The sequence below is a fragment of the Homarus americanus genome, unplaced genomic scaffold (assembly GCF_018991925.1).
Source record: "Homarus americanus isolate GMGI-L3 unplaced genomic scaffold, GMGI_Hamer_2.0 scaffold55640, whole genome shotgun sequence".
Lineage (NCBI taxonomy): Eukaryota > Metazoa > Arthropoda > Malacostraca > Decapoda > Nephropidae > Homarus > Homarus americanus.
This window is the reverse complement of record NW_024713650.1, coordinates 1,887,982-1,915,568: the sequence shown is the minus strand read 5'-3', so window position 1 is coordinate 1,915,568 and position 27,587 is coordinate 1,887,982. Positions and strand designations below refer to the sequence as shown.

At 38.5% G+C, this 27,587-nt stretch overlaps 3 protein-coding genes across 9 annotated transcripts in view; all 3 read right to left on the bottom strand.

Annotated features, from left to right (window-relative positions):
• LOC121873093 (la-related protein 4-like) overlaps nucleotides 1-4,654 on the bottom strand; it is a 59,020-nt gene extending 54,366 nt beyond the window's left edge. Inside the window, exon 1 of one of the 2 annotated variants that reach the window (XM_042376427.1) lies at nucleotides 4,483-4,654. The gene's annotated coding sequence lies outside the window, so the exon portion shown is untranslated. Of the gene's footprint in view, nucleotides 1-4,293; nucleotides 4,436-4,482 lie in introns of those variants that run through there. The other variant, XM_042376434.1, reaches the window with a different exon arrangement.
• A 1,470-nt stretch (nucleotides 4,655-6,124) lies between these two features.
• Nucleotides 6,125-17,007, bottom strand: LOC121873082. Its single transcript, XM_042376394.1, has 15 exons — nucleotides 16,685-17,007; nucleotides 15,742-15,902; nucleotides 13,978-14,082; nucleotides 13,132-13,212; nucleotides 12,441-12,513; nucleotides 11,738-11,899; nucleotides 11,387-11,499; nucleotides 10,941-11,048; nucleotides 10,682-10,746; nucleotides 9,763-9,953; nucleotides 9,387-9,580; nucleotides 8,980-9,159; nucleotides 7,980-8,543; nucleotides 7,312-7,464; nucleotides 6,125-6,947 (listed from the first exon to the last, which is right to left on the bottom strand). Exons 2-15 carry the CDS (start codon nucleotides 15,898-15,900, stop codon nucleotides 6,819-6,821), a joined length of 2,277 nt encoding a protein of 758 aa, XP_042232328.1. The 5' UTR covers nucleotides 15,901-15,902; nucleotides 16,685-17,007; the 3' UTR covers nucleotides 6,125-6,818.
• Nucleotides 17,008-19,270: 2,263 nt separating this feature from the next.
• LOC121873041 (ATP-dependent RNA helicase DDX3X-like) overlaps nucleotides 19,271-27,587 on the bottom strand; it is a 24,877-nt gene continuing 16,560 nt past the window's right edge. For 4 of the 6 annotated variants that reach the window (XM_042376354.1, XM_042376376.1, XM_042376369.1 and 1 more), the window contains 5 exons: nucleotides 27,167-27,205; nucleotides 26,596-26,771; nucleotides 24,942-25,059; nucleotides 23,496-23,771; nucleotides 19,271-22,628 (listed from right to left, as the gene is read on the bottom strand). In XM_042376354.1, coding sequence (XP_042232288.1) covers nucleotides 22,501-22,628; nucleotides 23,496-23,771; nucleotides 24,942-25,059; nucleotides 26,596-26,771; nucleotides 27,167-27,205 — 737 coding nt within the window. In that variant the 3' untranslated portion in view covers nucleotides 19,271-22,500. The remainder of the gene's footprint in view (nucleotides 22,629-23,495; nucleotides 23,772-24,941; nucleotides 25,060-26,595; nucleotides 26,772-27,166; nucleotides 27,206-27,587) is intronic. The other 2 variants (XM_042376362.1, XM_042376389.1) reach the window with 1 other exon arrangement.

Below are 27,587 nucleotides of genomic sequence, written 5' to 3'. Positions count from 1 at the left end.
TGCACTAAATATACCAAGAATACAATACAGTACAGTACAGTATACACTAAATATCCCAAGAATACAGCATACTGTACACTAAATATCCCAAGCAGAAAATACATTATGCATTTCATTACTGTACACTAACAAAGGTGACAAAACTGATAATACTGAACAGCATTGAAGATGTCAGGTCCAACCTTGGAATAAACACTGCAACAATCAAATTATCAACTATAAAACCCCACAGTGGGATTGGGTAAGTTTACTATTTCCGTGAAGCTTGTACAGTATACAGGTGGATCACGTCTCCAGCAGAACAACGGCTGCAACAGTTTGTGATGACGAATTGAACCTTCATTTTTTAATTGCCAACTAAACTTTACCTTCTTTTGACATGTTTTAAGCAACCAACACAAGTGCTAGAAGATGGTTTATTGCGGAGTTAGCAAGACTTGGCGACCAATCAATTTATAAATATTACTACAGATGTTACAATAGTGCAGTGTCTTACTCCTTAGTGGAGAGGAACTGTCAGCAGTTTTTAACATTACTAAGATTAGTTAAATATGTATAATTAAACACTGTAAATTAATCCTAAATGTAAAGTCAACAAAAGCTATCACATGGGCTGAAATGTTGTCTCTGCTTATCACGAAGTGCAAAAGGATGCACCTAGGCCGCATTAATTGAAACCAAATGTGAAAAAGACCTGGGTGTGTATGTCGACAATAGACTTAAGTTCTCGGGCCATTGTGAGAAGAAGGTAAATCAGGCAACGAAACTAGTAGGTCTTACAAGAAGGTTGCTTAGATATCTGGATGGTCCGTCGCTCGTCACGATCTTCAAGAGTGAGGTGCTTCCCCGTCTCGTCCCCGAGGTATGCTAGATATTGTCAATTGATTGAAAATGTCCAAAGGAGGGCCATCAGACTGCAGCCTGCTCTATGGAACCTCAGTTACCCAGAGAGATTGGAGTGCCTGCAATTACCTAGCTTGTACTACAGATGGGCGAGGGGTGACCTAATCAAAGTGTATAAACATCTCTGGGGGCACTACTCGGTCGAATGTACATACCTGGAGCTGGCGCACATCCGCCCCACAAGGGGTCACAGCTCAAGGTTGAAGAAGCCACAAGACCAGAAAACTGTGAGGGCAAATTCTTTGGGGAGCGAAAATTGTGAACTCTAAGGAAACAATCTGCTAGAGAGCATTGTGACGGCACCGAGTGAGAGCTCATTCAAGGCCAGACTTGACCAACACTGGAGCAGGTTCTGATATACAGTATTCAGGGGCCAGTGCATGCCCAGTATCTGTCAACAGCCCGTTTCAGAGACGTGACTGACCACCGTAGCGGCTAACGAGCCAATCAGTGGTGAAGAGGATAAAAGTAAAAACACTTCACTTGCCTACCGTACCTATCCACATAAAATTCAACCCCTTGTGTAAACGGGAACCTAATAGTTAAACTTTATTCCTACAGATTTTTAGGTTCCCATTACTGCATGTCCTAAAAATTCTGTAAAAATCATTTAGGGTTCTCGGATAAAAAAAATAACTCTGCACAGTATATCCAAACAGTTACACCAAAGTCTAAGTACAAATTGATATCTGGGATAATAAGAATTTAAAATCTCCTCTAAAACATCAAGCATTAACCCCTTCCGTACAGGATCTCACCAAGAGCTGAATGATCGACTGGCATTAATCAAATCAAATATTAAAAGTGTTGTCCCCGTAGTGAAGGGGTTAAGTTTTATTCAAGCTGTATGTCTTCCCAATCCAACACTTTATCTGGGTTTTCACTTAAAGTTTATTAGGTAAAGACCCTAAGAGTATTTGAAGAGGGTGTGTAGAGGTTGTAGGATATACGGTACTGTATTGTTTATGTCATTAAATAAAAGGTATAAACTACAGCAACTCCATAGTTACAAAACAGACAAGTTTCTTCAGGGTTTAACTACAGTACAGCCACTCCTCGACTTACGACCACCCGGACATAAGACCGCCACAGTCGTACCAAAATTTTTTCAAATTACATATTTTTGAATCCCGACGTCAGTGATTGTGCTGTGTACTGACAATATTTTCGTTTGTAATTCCCTTTAAAATGGCTGGCAAGCTTAAAAGTGAGAGTTATTTTCGCATTTTCGATTTACAACCTGGATTTGGGTCCCTAACCCCTCCGTATGTCGAGGAGTGGCTGTATATAAATACAATTCTAAACGTATTGTAGAGACAATATTTTGTGAGTGTGTGTGTGCGTGTGTGTGTGTTTGCTGGTCACAGGTAATAGTGTGTGACAATTATGGTAAATTCCCAGAAACAGTCAAGGCAAAGAGACCATGGCCTACTTGCCATTTCCTAGGTAAATCCAGTCAGCAGTAGACAAGGCATATTTATCATTTCCTGATTAAATCCAATTAGCCATGTTTTCTTTGCTCACCCACTATATTTGGGTTCTATACATCAACACAAATGTTTCAGTGAAAACCCCGAACAAGCCAATTCATTATCCAGTCCACACATTTACCCTCTTTATTAAACTGTGCCAATCGAAAATCAAGTTTAAAATGTATATTTTTTTTCTGATATTCTTAACACTTTCCACACCCTTTCTCACTAAGGGGTTGGAACATAAAGAGATAACTGGATAAAGGGCTGATTGCTGTTACTTTAGAATTCTGTACAAGTCATGTTTTGTTAACAAAGTAGCTCTTGGCTGTGATATTGTAGCTACATTGCCGACAGGCGGTGTCCGTGATACTGCTTTCTTACAGAATAAAATCCATTTTATTCAGCATCTTGCATTACAATGAGGAGTCTTTTGGTGAGTGAAACTTTCTTTAAACTAACCTAGTGGCCACACAGTCTGTGGGATTCATTCTCTTAATGCAGTACTGTAAATTAGTGTAGAAGTAACACACGAGAACTTTCTAGAATATTTCAAGTGACTTTCCTCTTTACTGTACTCATCATCATCAACATTTTATAGCCATTTTCCCCACATGTGTGGGTTAGCCTCAATTACCTGATGGCAGCTGTTGGTAAAAGCAGCCCAGACCAGGGGATGGGCACAGCTCTGGTGACCCGGCTGCCATCGATATACTTAAGCAAAGTTTTATGGCAGGATGCTCTTCTTAATACCAGCCGAGTGATATTTTTTTCTTCCATTAATTAAACATTATACAGTACAGGGGGTCCCTGGGTTATGAACGGGTTCCGTTCCTGAGGACGTTCTTAAGTCGGATTTGTACGCAAGTTGGAACACATGCTATATGCATACAATACTTACAGAAGGTTTAAAATCCCATTACATCATAGCTTAAGTTTTTATATACATCTACAATCACTTATTTTAAGACAATAGAAATAGAATAACAAAATTCAGTAAATGAAAGTAAAAATTAAGTCATCAGGTAAATAAAATACAGAACTGTAAATTTCAAGTTTAACCCCATTCGTATTGGAGGGCGTTCGTAAGTCGGGGACCCCCTGTACTGGCAGCTGTTATGGGTAAGTAAATTATTGCCAACACCTAGCTAATTGAAATACACAGATGCTAAAATTGGGGTTTCTTGCTTAAGGTGACATTAATTACCTGTGGATTAAAAACCTAAATAAAAAAAATTAAATAAAAATTGACCCACTAACCTAACACTTATGGATACAGTACAGTTTATGTCCGTTAGTGCACAACACAAAAAGATGAGTCAGCAGAGTACAGTAGAGGCTCAAGGTATATAAATATGGTTCAACACATAGGAGAAAATGTGTCCATAATTCCTATAACATATTGTAAGGAAATTAAATCATGATTACCACAGTGACCCCAAAATTAAAATATGTTCCATCTTATACATTGACGACCAGAAACAAACTCTCGCCTTCTGCCACAGCATCACTACAGGTTGTCAATTTCAGACCTTGGAAAAACTAAATAAATTGGGTAAAAAAAAAAATAATAATGATAATTTTTAGCCGTTATATCCCTGACATGTAATTCCAGTAACAGTAAGAATATATATTACAATAATGTATTAATGTATTTACCTGCAAAATTATTTAGAATTACAGAATTGCTCAAACAGTTATGTATCAATTCCACTGCACCTTATGTTTTAAAAATTTACGTTTTCCTTTATATTTTATAATTTTCTCGAACATGATGTATAAAAAACGTGCGTAGTTTAATTAGAGGAGTAAAACATAATAATGGTTGGCAACAGAAAAGATGAGAGAAATGGCGAGAATGTGAGAGTACTAATGGAGACCCAGACCCACCCAGTCCAGCCTCACCATACAAACATACCTTTACTACCTTCACCTTCCTCTCCGCTCACACTTATATCTTCAGGGTGACAGAAAGATGGAGAAGGCAGTAACGGAGACCAAACAGCCACAGCATACGGTAGTAACACCACTATTCCACCACAACACGCAACACCACCACCACACCAGCAGGTCCCCAAACACCACACTCAACTTTTTCCAAACTCACCCCAATGTAAGCGTTGACAGTTGACTATCACTCGCCGCTATACGTGTACAGGATAATTATACACTATTTAGAATTATATTTGGCGACTATAGGCCAGAGGGAAGTGTATAAAAGGCCAGAGATGAGCTAAGGACACCGGTATAAGACACCAACGTGGGTCTCACTCACCAGGAACGTGTCCCGCTAACAGGACAAAAAACCCGCGAACCTCCGCCAAACAAACTAGTTCTCTAATGTTTTTCCCTCACATAACCCCCATAATCCTTAACCCACGCCCATAACCTCCCCATTTACCTTTACACATGCATTAAAATATATTAAAATCATCATATAGATTCCAGTACTCAATTTACGGATAATGAATCATGACTTGCTGGTAGAGGATATCAGCTGATTGGCGTAACAATAGCAGACGACAACATGTAACAATTGGGCGGGAATGTACATATTGTTTGAAATATTAATAACACACTAAATAAAATCATCCAACGAATTATAATCATCTATTATTTCTATAATTATGAACAGATTTACTGGCTATGAGGAATACGACTCCCTGTTATAGGTTGCAAAATTTATACATGAAGACTTGTATTAGAGAAAACGGGTTTGTTGCCAGATTCAAGCACAAACTTTCTCCTTTCGGTATAATTAAATTTGGGAGGACTTTACTTTATTCAACTTTATATTTATTTATTATCAGTCTTAACCATAACGGGAGACCTAGTTCGTAATTTTGTGCCTTGGTTGATACAGTTGAGCTTTATTAGTAATAGTGGGGCCTGATTGCACTATGGGGTCTGGTTAGCCTTATGGGGCCTGGTCAGCAATTTATACTATAAAAGTATTAAATTGTCTTACCAAAAGTATCAGCAAAGATAACATCTACCCATTTGTTCATTTTAACATCATATTGAGAAAAATCTTACCTGTGTTCTGACTGGATTAAAGTGGATAATAATTTCTACTGCTTCACATGATCACATTCAGGAGGTTCCACCATTTACCTCATAGTGGTAAACACTTCTTCACAGTTATAGCATAAAGATCCCAGTACAGTACAATACTTGAATTTAATTTGTGATACCAACTGCAAGAGATTGTACAACATGAATAGCTGCCACCTAGTAACCAAAATGAACGCAAGTAAACCTGGATATTAACCATAAATGATGAAGATGATAATGATGGTGATTTTGGATATGCAGTATTTCAAGGACCATATTTTTGTTCTACTTACTCCTCTATTAATGCTTCACCTAAAACTTAATTATATTCTATCTCTTCCTGCTGTCTAACTTTTCTTTTTTCCAAAAACCATATTTACTCCTTTTCACTCCTGTGTGGGATGGATCACAAGATACAAGGAGACTAAAACCTTAAAAGACAGAGATGGAAAAATGCAAAGAATGACGCAAGATATAAACCGATAGGGAAGAGCCGAGACAACAAGTAGAAATAATCACACATATTTACAGACATCTTCAACTTCTGTTCTCTCCTGATGAAGCAACTTTCCTTCTATGCGCACACTGCTGACAACTGCTTACCTGTAACACCCATCAGCAAGTGTCTCCAATGTTACAATTACCTCTCCGGTGGGTACAGGTAAGGAGGATCTTTCCCAAGGATAATGTTGAGGTTGAAACTGGTTGTGTCACCCAATTTAATATTTTTAATAAAGGTATACATAAAGGTGAATGGAAGATTGACCCTCAAGTTCCTAACTCCCATTTTATAACCAAAGCTGGACTGAGAGACATGTTTTAGGCAATAAGGTACAGTAAGTGCATGGGCTCAGAGCCTTTATAAATCTCCAAATTAAGTTTGGATTAATTAAACTGTTTGGACCATTTCAATGCAGTGTTTCACTTTCCTCCTGTGATCAGAGCCCTAATACTGTATAAGGGTCTTTACAGAAACAGGAGTTGTCCTTTATGCAGAAGGTGAATGAGGTCATACTGTACTGCCACAACAACAGTGCATCACCACAGACCTTTGTTTGGCTGTAACCTGGGATAACAACAATAACTTTTAGCCCTAACAGCACATATAGACAAGTGTGTTAAATTATCCTATACATTTAAACTTTGGAATTTCAAGTAAAAATATTCAAAATCTATTACTGTACTGTAGTACTGTACATTCTTGTGCTTTTAAAAAATCAGTAACACAACTTTTACACTTGAGTTCAATATAAAATAACAATATTTAACAAGCTTGTAGTAAGAAAATTGTACTTGACTTGCTGTACATTTCTTAATCAACAACAGCAAGCGGCAGTCTGAAACATTCCGATGTGGATCTCTTGTACAGTATGCTGGAGGTTCCAACTGTTATGAAAGATTCTGAGAGGCTTCAGCTCCTGTATCAGTCTGGCCGGTCATTGTCCCATGTTGTGCTGCAGGTTGTAAATTATCTACATTAACTGTTCTATCCACCTTCGACAGATCATCAAGACCATCCTGAAAAATGGAAACAAATATTATAAATCTTGCAAAATTCTGTACATTAAATAGGTTGGTAAACCATTTAAGTAATGCTGGACTTATAGTAACTACTGTATCTATTAATACCAGTAGTTAGAGATTAGCATTTAGTAAAGTAACAGTTGACTCTTAGAACAGATGTGAGAAGAGTGTTATCTTATGTGACACTACCAAACATGGCAGGTTTTCTCCAGGTACTACAGTTACCTCCTGTACCAACACTGGACAATAAAGGCCATGACAAAGTAACAGAGAACAGACCGACTGCCCGAACAGGTAGTAAGGTGATAAGTGGTGTAAATAAGAGATAAATAAATAATAAACAAAGATGGTACTGTACCATCTGGCTGAAGGAGGCCACAACCAGGTGGTGATGGTCAGGGTTAGTCTGGTGGTGTTGGGACGATTCAGGCGGCTCCAGCACCACCATCTGTTGTCCGCCGATCACTATCTCACTGCCAACAACCTGGTAACCTCCCCCTGGCAAGTTCATCTGACACCCCATGAAAGTTATTGTTATTATTATCATCATCATTATTATTATTATTATTATTATTATTATTATTATTATTATTATTATCATCATCATCATCATCATCATCATACTGGCAGTGATAATCATTCCTGAAAACACACATAAGAAATAAATCATATACTGTACTGTACTGTATATGATGACTACATTAACTAATTAAAAGTTTACACTGTATGAACCTTCAACAGGATTACTGAGTATGTGATTTTTACAAGAGGTATTCAAGAAAAGATGGATTAAGCTTTATGGTTTTGAAAAAGAAATATTGAATTATATATCAAGTGAAAGTCAAACCACTGTCATGTCACAACAACCCTACACAAAGCTTTACTATCAGACATTCCCATTAATGTTAAACTTTTGGATCACCTAATACACAATATTCACCATATGAAGAAAGGCCTACATACAACTTTTGAGTTAAGTTTTTAAGATGATACAAGAGATATACACAATAAGTTATCTAAACTCACAAGAGGCATCTCAAGTTCAAATCGAGGGTTCCCAGGACCATCTGCTGAGCCTTCTGTCTCGGTCATAATCTTGCCTCCCTGGGTGATGGTCAGAGGACCTCCACTGTGGATTATGTGCCCCTCATTGGTCAGTATCCCCAGGTGGTCGCTCTTCATAAAAGATGACGACTGCGACGATGTCATCACAATATCCCGTCCTTCACTAGTCACCATGGAAGAGTCGGACACTGTTGCCAGAGCGTCGCCTTTACTGTTCTGTATCTTCGGCTCCTGGATATTTTGGTCTCGTCTGTGAAGGATTTTTTCAGTGTTCCCTGAGGTGTTGTAACTTGTGGTGACGGTGGTGTAGTCGAGGGTCTTCTCCACGTGACTCTGGCTGGTGACGGTCTCTACGTACCTCAAGGCTCCGTCCTCGGTGTACTTCATGGGGATCTCTTCGTCGTAGGTGTTGTTTAAATGGTCACTCTGTAGGTTTTCTATGACCTCAATTTTAACATCAGAGTCTGCAGTGGAGTCTTCTTGCTTTAGTTGTTTAAGGCGACGCCACACAGTTGTTTTTGATACCTGTAATAAAATAAGTATCAAGCTTAACCCCTTCACTATGGAGACACAACTTTCAATAAATCATTTGGCTAATGTCAGATAGTTTTATTCAGCACAGAGAGGACCCAGTACATAATGGCTTAATACAGTCCTGTCGGAAGACTATACTAAATGACTGAAAGTTTTTGAGACAATACAGGACTTAGTACAAGCTTTATCAAATTATATTTCTGTATAATAATATTTAGAGTGAGGAACTAAGACGGTCCCTCTGGCCAATAAAGGCCATAACAAAGTAACAAGGAATAGGCCGATCACCGGAACAGTTAATATGCTGATAAATGGCGAAATGATAAATAAAATTAAATATCCAACATTGTGAGAGCAATTACCTTCACTGTACTGTACTGTATTTATAAAACTCTGGCACGTCAACCTAGAGGTCAAGAGACTGTACCTGGTATTTTTCAGAGGCTTGACTCTGTGACATGCCTCCCTCCTTACACGCTGCAATAGCCTGCTGGACTGACACCTCTGAGACTCGCCGAGGTCTCATGAGTCTGTTGATACATGATGCCGGCATCTTTCCTTCGCGCACTAACTGTTCTTTCAAGCGGAATAATGTCGTTTTGGGGATCTGAAAAGAACATCATTGTCATAAATGTTTTCTGGCCATGTTCCGCTCTTAAAAAATCTGAAAATGTGTAGGACTGGGATGAGATTGGAAAAAATTACCTGTACAACTTATCTTGCAACCCAGAGAATTTGTTTTTCTTTAAAGAGTACCAGTGCATCTTTCCCTACTGTGACATAAAGTGGTATCAGTCAAGAGCAAGAGACACCCCTTTACTTCCAGTGCCTGACCTTAGTTTCTTTTACAATGTGTGAGAGCGTACAGCCATTCAGTAGCATCTCTCGTGCCTGGTTGAGATCATCTGGGGAATAGTTGTAGGAGCGAGGCGTCTCCTCCCTCAGCACTCCCTCCCGCTGACACCTCCGCCATAACACTGACTTGGGTATGTTGTACTCCCGTGCTACCTTCATGTAACTTGACCCAGCTGGAATTTAAATGAGTTTGATCAGTGCACATAAGGTAAATGATATGAAGGTTGTTGGTGGGACAGAGTTTGATCAGCACACACACATATGGTTAATGGTGATCCTTAGAACATCAGTCATCCATCAAAGTACATTAGTATTATTTTCATAAGGCTAACTACAGAAGGTCGTACATACACACCTTTAACAGCCTGTTTTGCTGCTTCTAGAGTTTCACCGTCATAGTCCAAGTTTCGCTGCTGGACCGATACTCCCGCCAGTCTCGCATTAACAGAGAGCGTGGAGTGTGGGACGCCCCATCTCTCAGCGATCTCTCGTAGTGAGCCCACCCCAGAACGTACATCTTCTATTGCTCTCTGGAGATCCTCTGGTCTGGAGTGAGAATATAAGTATACTGTATGAACATTTGAACGACACTTAAGAGTCTAATTTAATAAAACTTACATTTATTAATCCTTGCGCTAAATGTGTTATCTGTGAATCTTTTTCCCAAGAATTGCCTTAAAAACTTTGTATAAACTATTATAAAGAATGTAATTCCATTGAAAAACACAATGAAACCCTTTTATCAATATTATGGAAGTGTAGCATAACAACTTATAGACTTATACAGTGCATATCTCCGTTCATTGATAATTATAGCAAGAAATACTTTCATTTTATTTTCCATCAACAATTCATCCCAAATATATGAAAAGTTATACAGTATGTTGACAAAGTTACGGAGAACAGGAACGCAGCTTGTTTTACCTAATGATTAAATTCCTTGACACTAAATGGGAGGGTTAAGTTAGATTGCATTAGGTTACATTATGATAGATTTGATTATGTTAGGATAAGTTAATTTAGGTTAGATTAGTTTACTTTACAATAGATTAGGTTAGGTTAACATTTGGGCATTTAATAATCAAGTGAAATAAGCTGAGGTTCCCAATCATCATCAAATCCTTTATATGAACTGACAATACAGTACAGTATATTACAGAGTTTGTTCTACCTGGATAACAATGACAAGCCTTGTTTACTTAAGAATATACACAAACATATTTCTGTACTCGGAGACAAGTTTTACCCTGGAAAATAAAGCATAATAAACTTACCCATATCTGGCAAATTTGTACATTACTTTTCTTCTCTTCTTGGCTGTCCAGTACTCTTGATCTTCCTGAGAGAGAGAGAGAGAGAGATACTTGAGAATATACCATCAAAACCTTTGCTGAAAATACACAGAACACCAACACATGTACTGTATATCATAAATAACCTATATATTTATGATACTGTACTGTGGGGCCACCAACAAGTGACTGACTCAGCCTGTATAAGAAAGACTATTATCAGTGAAGTAAGAGAGCGTACCTGCAGAGAGGTGGAGTCATCGGCCGACGTGTGTTCCTCCGTGGACCCGTCACCGTGGATGTAGTCGCCGCTAAACAACACCTCACCCATGGTCCCGTCCTCGCTGAGCTGGATGTTGGTAAAAGGTATTAAATCCTTAAATCCATTCTTTATTGGGAATTATGGACGAAACTGTTGACTGTTGACACAAACTAGAATGACACAGTGTAAAGGTCAGACACACTGAGAGAAGAATAGCTGCTAAGATAATAAAATACCCTGTGTTGCTTACAATCCTTCGGGAGTGTTTATGGTTATGTTTTGAAAAGTAAATCTGGAAATGGTGACAAGAGCTGTGTTAGTAAATCAAATATCCATGAACATATTAATAAATCGCATTGAAAATACAGCAATAGTGTTGAATATACCTGTACATCCTAATACAATATGCAATACATTATACCTGCCTTTACTATATGTGTAGGAGTGAGATCATCTACTGTAGACAGCTGGATGTCCTCTGGCTGGATCAGGACATGCTCAGTACTGTTGGCCACTTCATCTGTCTTCATATCCACACCTGATAAGTAGAGTATATAAAACAATAGCCTTTAACCCCTTGTGTACTGGGGCCCTTCTCTGCTGAATAAAACTATCTGGAGTTGGCCAAATAAAACTGTCTAGAGTAATCAAATAAAATCATCTGGACTTTGCCAAATAAAATATCAAAAGTGGCATCCCCATAGTGTAGGGGTTAAGCATGAAGTAATAAACAGGAAGAGTAGCTACAATAAGTCACAGCGACACACAAAACTCACCAGTTGCCTTAGCGTTGACTCTCTGTGCCTGCGACGGATTATCACGATGTTGGTGTTGAGTCGACAGTGAAGAGTTGGAGGTGACGGATAAATGGTCAGGCTCACCGGCCGTTACCTCCAGCTCTACCATCCCTTCACCCTCAAGACACATATCCTGAGACTCTGAAAAAAGTAAGATGATGTATGATCTATCTACCTACTTTCCTATCTATCTATTTTATTTACTCCCATTGGACTACTTTTGTTACCTCATGAACATTACTTTCCCTGATAACCAAATGACCTCATGCTAACTTAACACCCCCAAGGTTGAACTAGGGTGTTTAATAATCAGGTGAAATAAGCTGAGGTAACTAATTAATATCTTGCACTGGCGTCTTTAAGGGGAGCAAGACCAGTGTATAAAATAAAAAAGGAGTTCTTACACTACAACATAATTATCAAGTACCTAGAACCTTTGTATGATATGTGAACAAAATCCACGGGATGACCCCACGTGCAGAAATGCATCATGGTTTAAATTGGCCAACCCTGCAATAAACTCCATACATACAGCACTACATAACATACACCATACATACAACATAACCAAGACTACAGCATGACATGTGTTAGTCACTTCTCGCCCAGCTGTGTCTTCATGTTAAATCAAATCAATAATTATTAACTTGTTCATCTTCCAACAACATTAAGGAGTAAATACCTTCATTATCGTGTGTTATGACCTCGTGGTTAACCTTCCCTCCTGACCCAGTGATGACCGAGTCCAATTGTGCCTGAAATTGTGAGAATTGTCTTTTGTTACAATTACCCTAACCTAACTTGACCTAATCTAACTTAACCTACCCTAACCAAATCAAACCTACCCTAACTTAATATATCCAACCCTAACCTAACTAGAACCAAACCTGATCTCACTCTAACTTAACCTAACCTGTAATATAATTCCCTTTTATAGATTCAAACTGGGTGGCTAATCTTCAGGTGATTCACATGATGTAAAATATTCTGAACACTTTCATGTTATATATATTCTCAACATAATCATACACAAAATATCCTCAACATTATTATCAATTCTTATCATTTAACTAATTTACACATCCCGTTTGCCTTACACATATATGGTAATCAATTAACTCTTACCAGACTTGTGCTTGTTTAATGTTCAACTATTTCTTCTTATGTGTAAGTTAAAAGCTTATTATAACTTGTGTTTCAGCTATGACTATAACACATTCACTCATTTCCTTCCTCTCTCTCACTCACTTTCTCCTCCCCTACCTACCTTTCCCTCGCTTACTTTCTCCCTCTCTCACCAACTCACTTTCTCCTTCCCTCCCTCTCTCACTCACTCACTACCTCCATTACAAGTGACTATAATATATACTCACAGGAAGCTCAATAAGCCCTTTAACTTTAAGCAGCTTGGCCAGTTCAATAACATGTGGAAGAAGCTCACCAGGAACATTCACCTATAATAGACAACACAGTAAGTCATTAGCCATCCTTAGTACACGAGGCAGACCAGCACGAACAAGAAGAGTGACGCAGTAGCTTGATATGCATTTATTATACACATTATTCCTCTACTGAACAGGAAACAGAGGAAACAGAAATATCTAGTTTGACCATTAGTAGTTTTATCACCTGTGTTTTTCTCGCTGTTTCATAATATTTCACATACATATAAACAGGATGGTGACTTTGGTGAGTGAAAACCTTGGTGATGGAGTTAAGATCATGTGACAATGTGTGAATCAGCTGATGTAAGGGAGGAGAGGTCAGATGAGAAAAGATGCTAAATGCAATATAGGGCGTCCATGATGTGAACCACAGTGAAACTTCCAAATAGCAGACTTCTCTCTCCATATAATCCATTAGATGGAGGTGTCACATCTAACGGACCCTCGATGTAATGGATTTTCATTCCTAAATAGTTCGTTAGATGGAGGTGTCACATCTGACGGACCCTCAATGTAATGGATTTTTCTTTCATATGGTCCATTAAATAGAGGTTTCACTGCATTTTAAAACTCAATAACTTAAAAAAATATTAAAGACAAAATACGGTGCATGTGTTCTATCATTAATAACTTTGTGGTTATTAGGTTTAAAAATGGATCAGATAATTTATGAACATCCTGTTGAGAAATATACAGTACAGGTATGTTCCTATACAGAAGAAAAGCAGTTAACATCAAGTAGCAACATAACAGAGCTGGGAGACTGGATCTTACCTGTCCACGGTACATATATGCGATGATGACTTGTAAAGCGTCAAAATTGGCTCCAGGAAAGACTACCACCATTGGGCGCTCTTCACTGACTTCCTCCAGCATTTTCTATCAAGTAAATACATGTACAGATAATACAGTATAAATACTGTAGCATAAACACTAGCAATAATAACACAGGTACTGTACTAGCAGAAGCAGTAATTACTACCCACTCCCACTAAACATTGCTGGGTAGTTTTGGAGGGATTTTTCTGGAAATTTTCCAGAAAATGTGGCAGACCCAGAATTTAGACAATTTTTCTGGAAAAATTCCGAGTTGATTTCAATTCCAAATATTGGAGAGTTCTGGGGATTCTGGCTAACCGGGAGATTACTGTGCTAATATCTGTGTGAGTCATAGACTTACAAGAATTATGGCATTTTCTTGTCTCAGCAGTAGAGCATTGTAACACCACATTCTGATTAAACACTGTGTACTATCAATACAAAAATATGAAGTAATAAGATGAAATAACTTAAATACGGTGTTAGTATGCAGCTGAAATTCCTGCATATCAAAATATAATGCATGGATGTTTTGAGAGAATATATTGTATTAGTTATCATGTACACTCATTCTGAAGGAACAACTTAGTGAAGACAGATACTGTAGATAGATACATACAGCATGTACATAGATATTTATTCAGTCAAATTTGTATAACAAGTTTTCAATTATTTATAATGCACAGTATATAAATAATGCAGGTACTGTATACAGTTCAACAGGTATACATAGACAATGCAAGCATACAGTTCATGTGTACAGTGGTCCCTCGGTTAACGAGCACAATCCATTCCAGCAGGTTGCTTGTTAACCGAAAAACTCGTTAACCGAAACCATTGTTTCAATGGGTTTTTGGGTAATTGGTTCCAGCTCACCGAAAATTGCCTAAATTCAACAAAAAAGGTAGAAAAGTACAATTACTTTGAGGTGTGTATGTAGAAGGCTCCTGGATGATGATGATGATGATGATGTGGGTGGAGGAGAAGAGAAGGCATTGGGGTGGAAGAGAAGTCTCCCCATGGCACCATTTCACCCATAAAATTTTAGTTTTCTTGGTTTAATTCAAGATTATTTTCCTTAAATCAACACTGCACTGCATTATATATTGTCAATATGTAAATTAAATTTCAAAATGACCAATAATTTGCATGCAAACACAGAAAAAAGCATTTAGTTGAAGAGAGTCTCAAGCAAGAGGTTCCCTCCACTGAAAATAGAGAGAGACTGGCGCCTGTTTGGTGTGTTGCCAGGCTGGATGGCGCGCATGAAACTACTGTCTTTACCTTCAATTACGTTCAATAATTGTTAAAATGACTAAAAAATTTAATACTAAACTTTTAAAATTATTGAATAGTATAAACTTCTTGATATTTACTAAAATAGTAAGGAATTTAAGCCCTAAAACTGATTACTGTATTGGCGGACTAATACTACAGCTGGACCGCCAAATGCAAGCGAAAACATATTGAGATCGGCCCGTAAAAAACTCGGTAATCGAGGGATTGCTCGTTAACCGAAGTTAAGAATCTTATGGAAGGTAAATCGTTAACCGAGGGATCACTGTACATAGACAATGCAGGCATACAGTTCAACATGTAAATAGACACTGCAAGTATGTATACAGTCCACCATGTGTATATACAATATTGTACAGGTATACAGTTCAACATGTATACTGTATAGACAATGTACAGATGAAACAAGTATAGTTGTCTTACTCTAAAGTATGTGCTGAAGAAAGCTAAAATAATGCGATGAGCCTTGATGCTCCTCGACCCCACAGAGATGGTCACGTCAGTAAGCGTCGCTCCGGCCAAGAAGTGTGGCAACTGGCGACCCACGTGTTCTCCCCAGTTCTGCCACAGCACCACAACCATGACTGAAAGATGGATCCTCATTGTTTCTTGCGAGGTAAGTGAAACCTCCATTAACGGACATCTCTCTCCATATAATCCATTTGCATGTAATGATCCCTCAATATAATGGACTTTAATTTCTATACTGTATACTGTACCTGTAGTTCGTTAGATGGAGGCTTCACTGCATATAAATACTATGGTAAAGTTATTGTTTTGGTCATCCACCTATTTGGAAGTAGGTCAGAATCCTTCAAAATACATCAAAAACCATTGGAAAAACATAATTTCAACCTAACCTAACCCAAACTTAAAATGCTAAAATTCACTGGATGACCAAAACGATAATATCATAAATATTGTTGTCTCATGTCAACGATTGTTTGTTTATTTTAAGGGTAATGCATTACTGTACTCTGGAACATCATTACAGGTTACCCCGGAGCTTTAAAACATTTGTCTATAAAAGGTAATTTATTTCTTACCTCGAGAAAAAAAGGGATTTACAGTTGCTAAATTATCGTTTCGGTCATGCACCTAACCTAACCTAACCTAACTTGACCTAACTTGAACATAAAATCCTAAAAATCACTGCATGACCAAAACCATAATACTTGCACTATTACTTGAGCAATTTGTTTGTCCTGAATTTTAATTTTTATTGATCCGATGGAAAACGAATTACATGTACATTTTACGTCGATTTGGTGAGGTAAGAAAGTGTTTACATTCTAAGGAGAAATGTCATCCAGTAGGCAGCTAAGGAGAGTAATTGATATTAACTACAGTATTACCAAACACTAACCTGGTATTTTCCTCCTCTACTGTAATAAATTTGTATCACATGAAGATCCTCCTCCTCTATAACACGCGAAGCTTACATGAAGGTTCCGACTCCTCGTTGAAGAACAATTAAAACTTGTAGTTATCCCTCTACTTGCTGTGTCCTCTTCCTTTTTCTTTCGTGGAGGTTCAGGTCAAGGTGGTGTTATGATGCTCCCTGATTCTCGTCTACCAGCTGAACTACCACAAAGGACCAAGAACTTCCCTGAGTTTGTTGTATCTTCACTTGTGTTTGTCAAGTCTCTTCTTCCACATCAACTACCTGCTTCATGGCCGCTGTTAATAATATACCACGAACTTGATCTAAACTAATATATATATTTTCATAAAACAAACTTCCTGAACCACATTTAAATTATTCCTAACTAATTATAAAATGATAATCTAATTTTATACATTATGGTTTTAATTCATTTATATCGCTGGGCAAATATAATTTTAGTGATTGTAACATTTTCTAACATTATTTACACGTATTGTTTTGACCACACCGAGACGGTCGGTTACTCTCCCGTGAGTGTTGACATTGTCTGGTACTCGGTTGTCATACATGTGAATAACAGGTCGCCACTATTCCACTTGTATAACAGTAATTTTTACATGAATATAATAAATTGTAGTAACAATACATGTTGTATGCTTATTACACGCCTCATACAGTAACTCACTAGATTTTAACACAAATGGAAATATAAAACTTTGATATGAACCCTAAACTGTCTACATATTTTTAAAGTATATTTTCAGAACATGAATACAGTTCAGTATGAGGTAGAGTTTGGTTAGGTTAGGCTAGCTTTGGTCAGATTAGTTTAGCATTAAGATGGTTGATATTTTGGTGAAATTAGTTAGGGTGAAGATTTTTCAGGTCATCCTTATCTTATCTTTCTTCTGTATGATTAGGTGCCAGATTTCAAAACGGTCTTGCACACTTGTCTGGCCAGATAAACCAAACCAAGTGCACTTTACCGTTGCTAAAAACATCTTCATACGAAACATTTCACTCTTGCTGTATACAAGCATCCAATGAACGTTTTCAGATGTATTCCTTCTAGATTAAGTTGGTTTTAAGTTAAGCAAGGAGTTTTTTCCAGTGGTTTTTGATGTTTTTTTTATTTTGTTATTGAAATAACCATCGTAAAAACACATGGTTTAAAATGTAAATTTACCTCTGTTTGTCAGGGCAAACTACAGCTTCTAAGCTTTCAAATGTTTTGTATAAATTATAAACAAACAAAGGGAAATAATAGAATGTTTCATATGCCCCTCACATCCGATTTTTATTATGGAGCATAAGGGTTGAGACGATCCTGGCCCATCGTATTTGGTTCTGCAGCTCCTCAATGTTGAGACACTGTCATAGCAGTCATCACATTAGGGAAGAAGCTGGGGTTGAAACTCCTGCTAGGGCTTTGATATTTTGTCGATGGGAACTAATATCTTTTGTTTGAGGTCATCAATACTATGCACTGTATATACAAGGCAATGTCATTGTTGATGTTTTGCTTATCCTATCTTTGAATTTCTAAGCAGTTTCCAGTCTGGCACTTGGTACTTTTCTGAAATATATGACACAAATAATTTCAATTAGTTATATATTATCACACACACTCCAGTTAACACCACCCACACACCCCCAATATCCCCCAACCCGCAAAAAATCACACCCCCCCCCCAACATCAACCATAAACCTTCATTATCACCCCCACACCCTCCAACATCTCACCCACGCACTCCACCACCATCCCCCCCCACACACACATGCACTCCACCATTATCCCCACACCCCCCAACATTAACCACAAACCTTCAACATCACCCATACACTCCAACACCCCCCACACAATGTATCAAACCTCAATCATCACTGCTATTAATCAAATGACTCATTCATAAAGTACAATAGTGTACAGTGCATACTCATTTATTCATTGATTACTAGATACATTACTGTAATAATTATGTTTATTAATACTGTACCTGTACCCTTGATATACAACACTATATTTCTCACAAGTAAAATAGTACGTTATCTTTAACACAATAAGAACATGCCGAGAATAAAACTCTATAGTTTTATGCTTGTAGTAAATATTTTCACTTGTGCCCACAGTCTAGGTGTAAATGGAGTGTGTTCACGCAAGACGAGATGCTCAGTTTAGACTCTCAGTACTCTCTCCAGCACCCAGAAACATTCCGGAGATATGGAATTTTTCTGGGTTTGAGAGAATCGTCTGGTTACCCAGATGTCTCTCACCCCCGGAAGTGCTCTGCACCAACTGTTCCAGCTAATGAGGATACCACCATATTAAGTAACAGCAGTACAGTGTATTTCTATACCTACAGTATGCTGTATACTTCAACACACAGCAAACATGTCAACTTCAGATACTTGGCATACAGTATTTGTTGGAAAAGTCATTGTGTCACTGGTCCTAGGTCAGTGTTACCACTGTCATCACTAGGTTTTCTGTACATATAGTGTATTCAGTAGTTTAAATGGTGGCAATGTTGTTCTGCCTTTAATGGTTGGCATTCAAAACAAGATTCAATATTTTACTGTTTTTATTATATTTTAGAAAGCTTGAGTACATTCTCTAGTTCATAAATGTTCTAAATGCCAGAGTGAATATAATAGTAGTAGACTTCAATTTGCCATCCCTATCAATGTGAGATCTCTCCTTAAATCTCTAGAAATGAGAGAAATAAAAAATAGCTTGCAATCTTGTATAAAAAGACAATACATTTTATCTACACAATATTTGGCGCAGAGACCCCCCGTATATTTCCCCAATATTAGGTACACTTTCTTTCCATGGGAAATGTTGAGGACCCCTTCCTGACCTCCCGGAAGAGCTAATCTGAAGCTCTCGCAGGGCCCGGAAAATGACATTGCTCTTCCTTGGTGGAAAGATGATCCCTGGGGCCTCCCACCACTGCTTACAACCCAGCCACAAAACCGTGCTTCAAAGTATTAAACTCTCATTGACTGATTACTGTCAATATTGCTCTATGAAACACACTTGGTTTGGTGTAAGTTGGAAGCATTGGCAAGTGGCACCCCCACAACCCCTATTTGGGTTGCTGGTATATCTCCACATGCTGTAAGTGTCACTTGGCTGATTATAAAGCATTCCTGATGCTCCAGGCATCAAATAATGTTGGTATATTAACTATATTATATAATGTGAAAACTTCTATATTTCTTTGTTTGGCTAGAATCCCACACGAGCCATTACATAAAATGCACGGTCTGTACATTAACTATAAATTATTGTACCACTAAAAGTTTAATTTTGCACAATTTTATTGTTTATTTCAATATTACTAGCTAACAATGCAGCATCCCACTGCAGGAGCAGTGTTTATATTAAAACACCAGATTACTTTTGAACACATAATCTCTCCATGACAGATCATTGTGCTATGAACTTTGTACCTGATCAAAGCTCCTGGACATAATATTAAATTCTAGCACCAACAAGTTACAAGCAGCTGATGAGATATCAACATGAGAAATGCCCAACAATTCAGATCTATGGGCAATTAAGTTTTGTTCACTGGGAACCAGGAGCCAAATTCTTGCAACTCACACACACACTCCTGCCTGTTTATTATGAGGAACAGCGCGCCATCACCGACTAGAGTTAGTCTGAGGAGAGCATAAGCAGGATTGCTTATGTCAGCATCTACAATAACAAATATGGATCACTAAATAAAGACAACATTTGTACATGAACATACAAACTAACAATCTTTGGCAATACTCAGACTATGACTGAGATTACAAGTATAACTATATAAACATTTTGTGGAGGATCATGATAAAAGTGGAATGTGGGCTGTACCTCTGTCTCACTATCATCAGAACTCGCTGCAACCCTGCTAGCTTATGCCAGGGAAGAGCTGGCAGCCCTCTGCCGGGGGCGTTCTCTGCCACAACCCAAACCTGGCCCCGCACCCTATCCCGCATCGTCGCGGGCATCAAACAATATCACAGTAATAATAATGGCAGTGTTCGCCAAAGTGAGTCCAGGCACACTCGGCCTTCTCGCAATTTACAGGTAGTTTGACTTAATATCTAAGAAGGCTGCAATGTGCCACAGCAATTCTACTTGAGATGCATCAATGCACTGCTGTTGCTGATCAGCAATGTCTCCCTGCCCAGTTTGTGACATTACTAGACAGGAACACATTTGTCGAACACTGGGTAGGCCTATACCCTGAGATTAGTCAAGTTATTTGTATGACTCAGGGATGGATCATTACTGCAACATGCTAGCCACTGCCTTCAGGAGACCAGGCTTGAGTGATGCTGCGGCCACTTGTTGCGGCTCCGGCCGCTACTGTGTAGAGGATGCTGTAACCAGCACCCAAGTCCAACCGAACTTAAGTGATAATAATTAATCCATTAAAAAATAACAATAAATAAATCAATTAAAAAAAAATTATATTTTTATAAATATATACCGGAAAAAAAAAGGAAATAAAAAAAATATACATATGGTGGGTGTTCAAAATCGAGGAGGAGAGACAAAGACACATCTCCATACAGAGCCTCTTTTGGATTCAATCCTTTAAGTGTTTAAAAACGCAACTCATTTGGAACTCACCCAAATGACATCCGAACAAGTTTCAAAGTTTTAAAGTTCCTTCTGAGCAACAAGAAGTAAATCTGAAATAACTGCAACCACAGCTGCTCCAGAGGCTCGTTCAACACTACAATCAAAAGGGACGGCAAAATATCAAATGATCAATTAAACTTCCCAAAAGCCATGCTACAGAATTCTATAATTATAATACCTTAATGAACGCAACAGTGCACGCTGCTGTTGCTCGGGCGGTCCAGTGATGTTTACGTACTACGTTTCTGTCCCTCTGCTGCAAATTTCGCCGAGGCCGTGTTCACTTTACGTCGCCCGGCAACACCACCGCTACAGTATATATTAGACACAAAAGTTAACAGCAGCCCAACCTTGACATTAGGGGCATTATAGGGATAAAATGTGGTTCACAATTGACCTCAGTTTCTGCATCATATTTGTAAACTTACAATCAAAAAGGGTCTACATTTTCAGTGCTACACAGTGGGACATGGCTCTTTAGATCCATGCTATGAAGGTTCAGAGATGAGGCAGCATTATTACTATTCAACCCCTCCTCTTGATTGCTAATTATCACACAAAGAAGCAAAAGAAACGTCCAAGTTTCCTCTCTAAATAACGTCAATATTTGGTTTGTGATGCAGACTTCCGGGCGATAAACATCAAGACAAGTGAGCCTTCGGTCTAAGGTCAACATATTCAGAGAAAAGTTCCAAGCTTGTGACACAAGAAAATTTCAAGTTTAAAAGAGAACCCCGCATAGTGACTCATGTCAACATCTTCCAACAGACAGCAGGGTTTTTATAATGATAACACTTAAAAGTTTGACTGCTGCTGAAACTTTTTCTATGCCACTTTGTGGTCACTTGTTACTGGGTACAAGTATGAAGCAATACACATGTCTGGGAATAGTTTTTCAAGTGAAGTTATAATTCCTTTTTCAAAGCATCGCTCCAGTTTAAGACTGATCACTCACACGTGTCAGTACAGGGAAACCGCTAATCAACAAACACTTCGTGCCGTGGCAGAAGTAACCTTACATACTAGTGAGGGTTGACACCACCCATCTAAACTAAAGAAAAAGCAAACACTGCACTTCCACTAATGGTATAATCCCAGATTTAACAAGTGTTGCACAAGGTGGCAAGGTGCCGGAGTCTCCACTGCTGGGGCTCAGTTTCCCCACCAGTCTGTTCCGGAGGCACCTGAAGTATTATAGCTGTTGTAGCCACCTCCGCCGCCTCCGCTGAAACCTCCGTATCCTCCATAATGGTTGAAGTGTGGTGGAGCTGAAATGTTAACTGGATATTACCATGTAGAAGAAATGTCATCTCAATGAAATTACTACGAAACAACTATGATTCAGAAGCCTTTCCTTCCTGCCATCTGACATTGACCTACAGATATCTTACCTAAGCCATGTGTATAAGGATCTATTCATGCCACCTTCTACTGACATCTTCACTTCATACACATCTTTCAAATACGCTGTAGCTAGCTATCTATTCATTCACTTCCCCATCACTCTTTTCTCTGTTACTCAAAATCCACTTCCTTGGCTCTCAACATCAATGCTTCCTCTTCCACTCTTTATCTCATCATCAGAACAGAAAATAATATATTACATGTGGTGACTAAAGAGCTTATAAGTGTATTTTGTTTCCTGTCAATTATTGATGGTAGATGTAAGAGGTTCAACACGCTAGGTTCATTTCACATAAATGTTCCACACTATTTCACACACACACACACATATGTATACTGTACAAAAAGGATGGGTGAGAAATAACCAACTCATTTTACAATTTCATAAAATACTACACAACATAAATCATACATAATACACAATATACAGTACATTATACATACAACACAACATACATAATACATAACATAAAAGTTTATACCGAGACTACCTAGTGTCAGTTATTTCTCGTCCATCCTGTATAGTGCAACTGGAAGAACAAAAACTAATGCCTTTAGTCATTCCTCAATTGATCACACACATTCTCTTTCCATCACAAACTCACAAACATTCTTTCATTCACAAAACAACATAAAATGAATGCCAGGAGATACTTACTAGGTCATGCAGATCAAGAACACCAACGCATACCTACGGTGAAGATCATCATCATCACCTGCAAGCTCCTTTTGTGACTACTAACCTCCCCCGAAGCTGTTGAAACCTCCACCAGGGCGAGCAGGACCCGACGTGTGGGGGCCCTTGGTGCGATCCGCTTGACGGTAATCGCGAGAGCCAAACCCACCACCGAATCTCTTTCCTCCGCTGCGTCCTCTTGCGCTGCCGCCACCGCCCCAGCGCGTCTCTGAAGCAATGGCCTCCAGCCACTTGGGCAACTCCTGCTTGGCCTCTTGCAACAGCTCCACCAAGTCACGAACCATATTGCGGTTTTTGTCGTTGAAGAAGCTCGTGGCAAGACCTGCGATGAAGGTAAATGCACCAATACTCGAACATTAAGAAATATAAACCAAACATAAGTGAACTTTATTATATAATCAGAATATCCTGTGCTACTCTGTGGGCTGGATACCCATAATATTAACTTGTCTGGTGTGCTCCTTCTATCTCACATGAACCTGGGTGAAAAATACACTGCTCTTGAATATTTTTTCTTACCAATCTCAAATGTGAGAACAAAGCAAGGGTGATACACATTATCCAATCTATTATTTTTTTCCATTCCCACAAGACAGAAAAAAATAAGAAGTCTCGATGATAACTTATACATATCAGAGTTCTTCACGTTAACAGAGATGATTAACTTCTTCTTTCCATAAACTATTAAACCTTTACTCACCCAACATTACCTTACGTTCCACTTTTGTGCACACGGGGGCAGAGTGGGGAATCCTTGGTTGCTGGTTGAGGGCCAACTATGCACTGGCAACATCTTCCAACAGACCAGAAGCCTTCAGCCATCATTCACCAACCTGTTACCTCTCAATGTCTCAACACACCAGTACTGTATCATTTAAAACTCTCACCATCAGACCTGTCAGAAGACTTCCTTCCTAACATCTCGTTCTCTCATCATATTATTCAATATCTCTGCCAAGCAACCGAATTTGTGACTACTTCTACATCTCTTTATCATTAAAACTTACTGAGCTATGAATAGTCTTTCTCCCAAGTGCTTCTTACCAACAATACAATCTAACATATCCATGAACTGCATTCTTCAGTAAATGACTCTTTATTCACAAAAAAATTAAATATCTTTCCTTCATTTATTAGAGCATTTTTCCACTATAACTCAGGGCAGTTATAATAATGAGCAACACTGATTCTCCTTCATTCACTGTTATCCATTTGTTCTAGATGCCTTACCAGTTGTAGTCTGAATGCCGCATAGATCTGCAGCTCAACTAATTCAACACTGATAGGATAGCTACTCTTGTATTAGGATATTTAATATTAAGGTAATAAAATGGCAGCGAAGGTGTGGCTATTGGGAGAGGCTGGAGGCCACGTAATTAAAAAAAAAATAAAAAAAAAGTGTTATAGTGCTCCGCGTCCACCACAAGGCCAAAAGACATCCACCCGATTCATCCTTGTGGCTTGATAAAACTTATAAGATTATCCCACTCACCAAGGTTGCCCATACGGCCAGTACGACCAATACGGTGAACATATTCTTCTATGTCAGATGGAAGGTCAAAATTTATGACGTGTTTAACGTGTGGAATGTCTAAACCACGGGCAGCAACCTGAAAAGCAAAAAAAAATGCACCGTGAAAAGTTTGAACCTATCTCACCTGATTCACCCCCCAGTAAAACTTTATGAAGCCTGATCTGCCAGGTTAGTTATACAGAGGTCAGTCAAAAGGTAAATCTGAACCTCATGAGAAATATATTCAGAACAACAATTTGTGGTTAAAGATATATTGACTTAAGTATGACTATGCTCTCCCAGTGATCCTCCCACCTGCCAACATGAGTGGCCTAGCTATGCTTCCCATGCATCTCTTTACAACTACTGTACAGGGTCTCAGAAAATTTTTATACACACTGCCTTACAGATATTTGTGGAGATAATATAAATGCTTTTATTACAACAGTAACATTGTCCTCCGCATGTGATGATGTGTGAATTCTTCCAACAGTGAGGCTTATGTTACTGCTGTATTACAAGCATTCACAATCTCTACAAAAAATTGTAAGGTAATGTGGACACATTTTTTGAGACACCCTGTAATTAACTAGTCAACAATGCAAGCAGCAGATGTTAAGGGAATTTGTTTCTTCTGTGAAAGTTTATCCTGGAAACTACTCAGCTGTTTGGCCAATTCAACTTAATGTTAAAATTCTATTCTACAGTCTGTATGTCACTACAGGGTGGACACACTCAGAAACAGATGAAGGTCAGAAGCAACCAAAGTGACAAATCAGCATATTTTAAGACAGAACCACTTGGTGCTATAAATCATTAACACAGCTTAGATTAATGTTATTGTGTTCCTGTCTACACCACTGATGCTTCCTTTTCCTTCTCTCCCAGTTGGTGGCCACAACCATAAATCTTGGCAGGAAAACAACAAATACAGAAAGAGAAATGTGGTAGATCATAATGATATGGATTGCCGCATGAAAATAGTAATATAAAAGGTTCATAACTGGGAGAAAAAACGATTCCTGTATGTTTGGAATTGTGTTATTTGAATAACATATGTAAAAAAAATAAATAAATAAATACTGATAATCGTGGTAACATTCTCATATGTATTTACTAACACCAAGTTATGTGTACTAATCCAGATGGTAATAAATGTTATATTATTTTTTGAGATAAATGTACAGTACAGTCTCTCCTCGAATTACGACGGGGTTCCGTCCCGATGACTAGGTCGTAAGTCGAAAATAATATAGAAATTCTAAAATGGGTGTCTCATTTTCTTCTCAGCACCACGAGAACTCTCACTTCTACGCTTGCCAGCCATTTTAAAGGGAAATACAAACGAAAATTTTGCCAGTACACAGCGCGATCACTAACGTCGGGACTCGAAAATAAGCAATGTGAAAAATATTTTATACGACCATGGCGGTCGTATGTCCGGGTTGTCGCAAGTCGAGGAGAGACTGTATATATCTGGTGCCACTAAGAGAGCTCAGGCTCTCCATTGGCTGAACCATGTCAATAATATTATTATCAACATTGATATTTTGTAAACCCAATTCTCAAATGGACTGATTTTGTAAATTTAGCAACAAACAAACAAGAGCAGACTATGTTAATGTTAACTTACTGCAGTGGCCACCAGTATGGGACACTGGCCAGAGCGGAACACGCGGAGGGCATCTTCACGCTCACGCTGGCTGCGGTCCCCGTGAATGCTGGTCACTGGGTAGCCATGGCGGTACAAGAACTCTTCAAGAGCATCCGCCCCTTTCTTGGTTTCCACAAACACTAAGGTCAGTGATTCTGTGAGGGATAAGCAGCTCTTATTTCTCCACCTCTCCTAAAGGCTGCCAAAAATTAGTAGTCTGGACATTTCCTCTGGCTAGTATAAAATATTACCACAATGTCTCGAGAGATGGAACCAAAGCAAAGCTCTTCCACAGCTTAAATATGATCTGGTTACATCAAAGCCAATATCCAGTTCTACTCCATATTAAGTGAAAAAGCTTTTTATATTATCAAGATACTGAAGGTGCTGTATATATTCTTGAGAGTGCTAAAGTAATAATGTTTTGGAGTAGACTGGCTGGCAAGAAGCTACTAATGTCTATCCAAAAGGGAGCACTACTTCCTAGGTCAAATACTGTATCTAAATGAAAAACGCAGAAGAAAGAAGCATGGGTACTGGAAAATATTACCTTCTTTCTGAGGGGGTACACCCATGGCCAATTTTTCATCTGCAAATAAACCTTCATTTACAAGAAAGTAATCTACTTCCTACATACAGAGGTAAGTATATTAATATAAGGGTACACACAGGGAAAAACAAGACTATTTTTTTCACTTACAAGATGAAATGAACTAATTAAAAGACACAACTAGAGCATAATACAACAGATCACCATTTAATCTATCAGACAAGTGGCACATCAACTTCTTACTCGTGGAGACCACCAATCTTAAGGTGCACATGCATGCTTGAGGCACCACAGTAAATAAAATACTGTACAGCATTACTGAATTTTGCATTATTGTCACAGAGAAACAAGTTAATGCATTCCAAGAAAAACAAAGCCTCTTTCTCCCTTGCAATTTGTATCTAAGAAACTTTGCCAATTG

What these genes read in the sequence shown, in the direction of transcription:
- LOC121873082 (XM_042376394.1), bottom strand. Translation starts at nt 15,900, where the DNA reads ATGGTTGTGGTGCTGTGGCAGAACTGGGGAGAACACGTGGGTCGCCAG. An exon ending in AGTCAACGCTAAGGCAACTG is followed by an intron (nt 11,500 to 11,737) that starts GTGAGTTTTGTG and finishes TCTACTTATCAG; the next exon opens with GTGTGGATATGAAGACAGAT. An exon ending in ATGACTCCACCTCTCTGCAG is followed by an intron (nt 10,747 to 10,940) that starts GTACGCTCTCTT and finishes TCTCTCTCTCAG; the next exon opens with GAAGATCAAGAGTACTGGAC.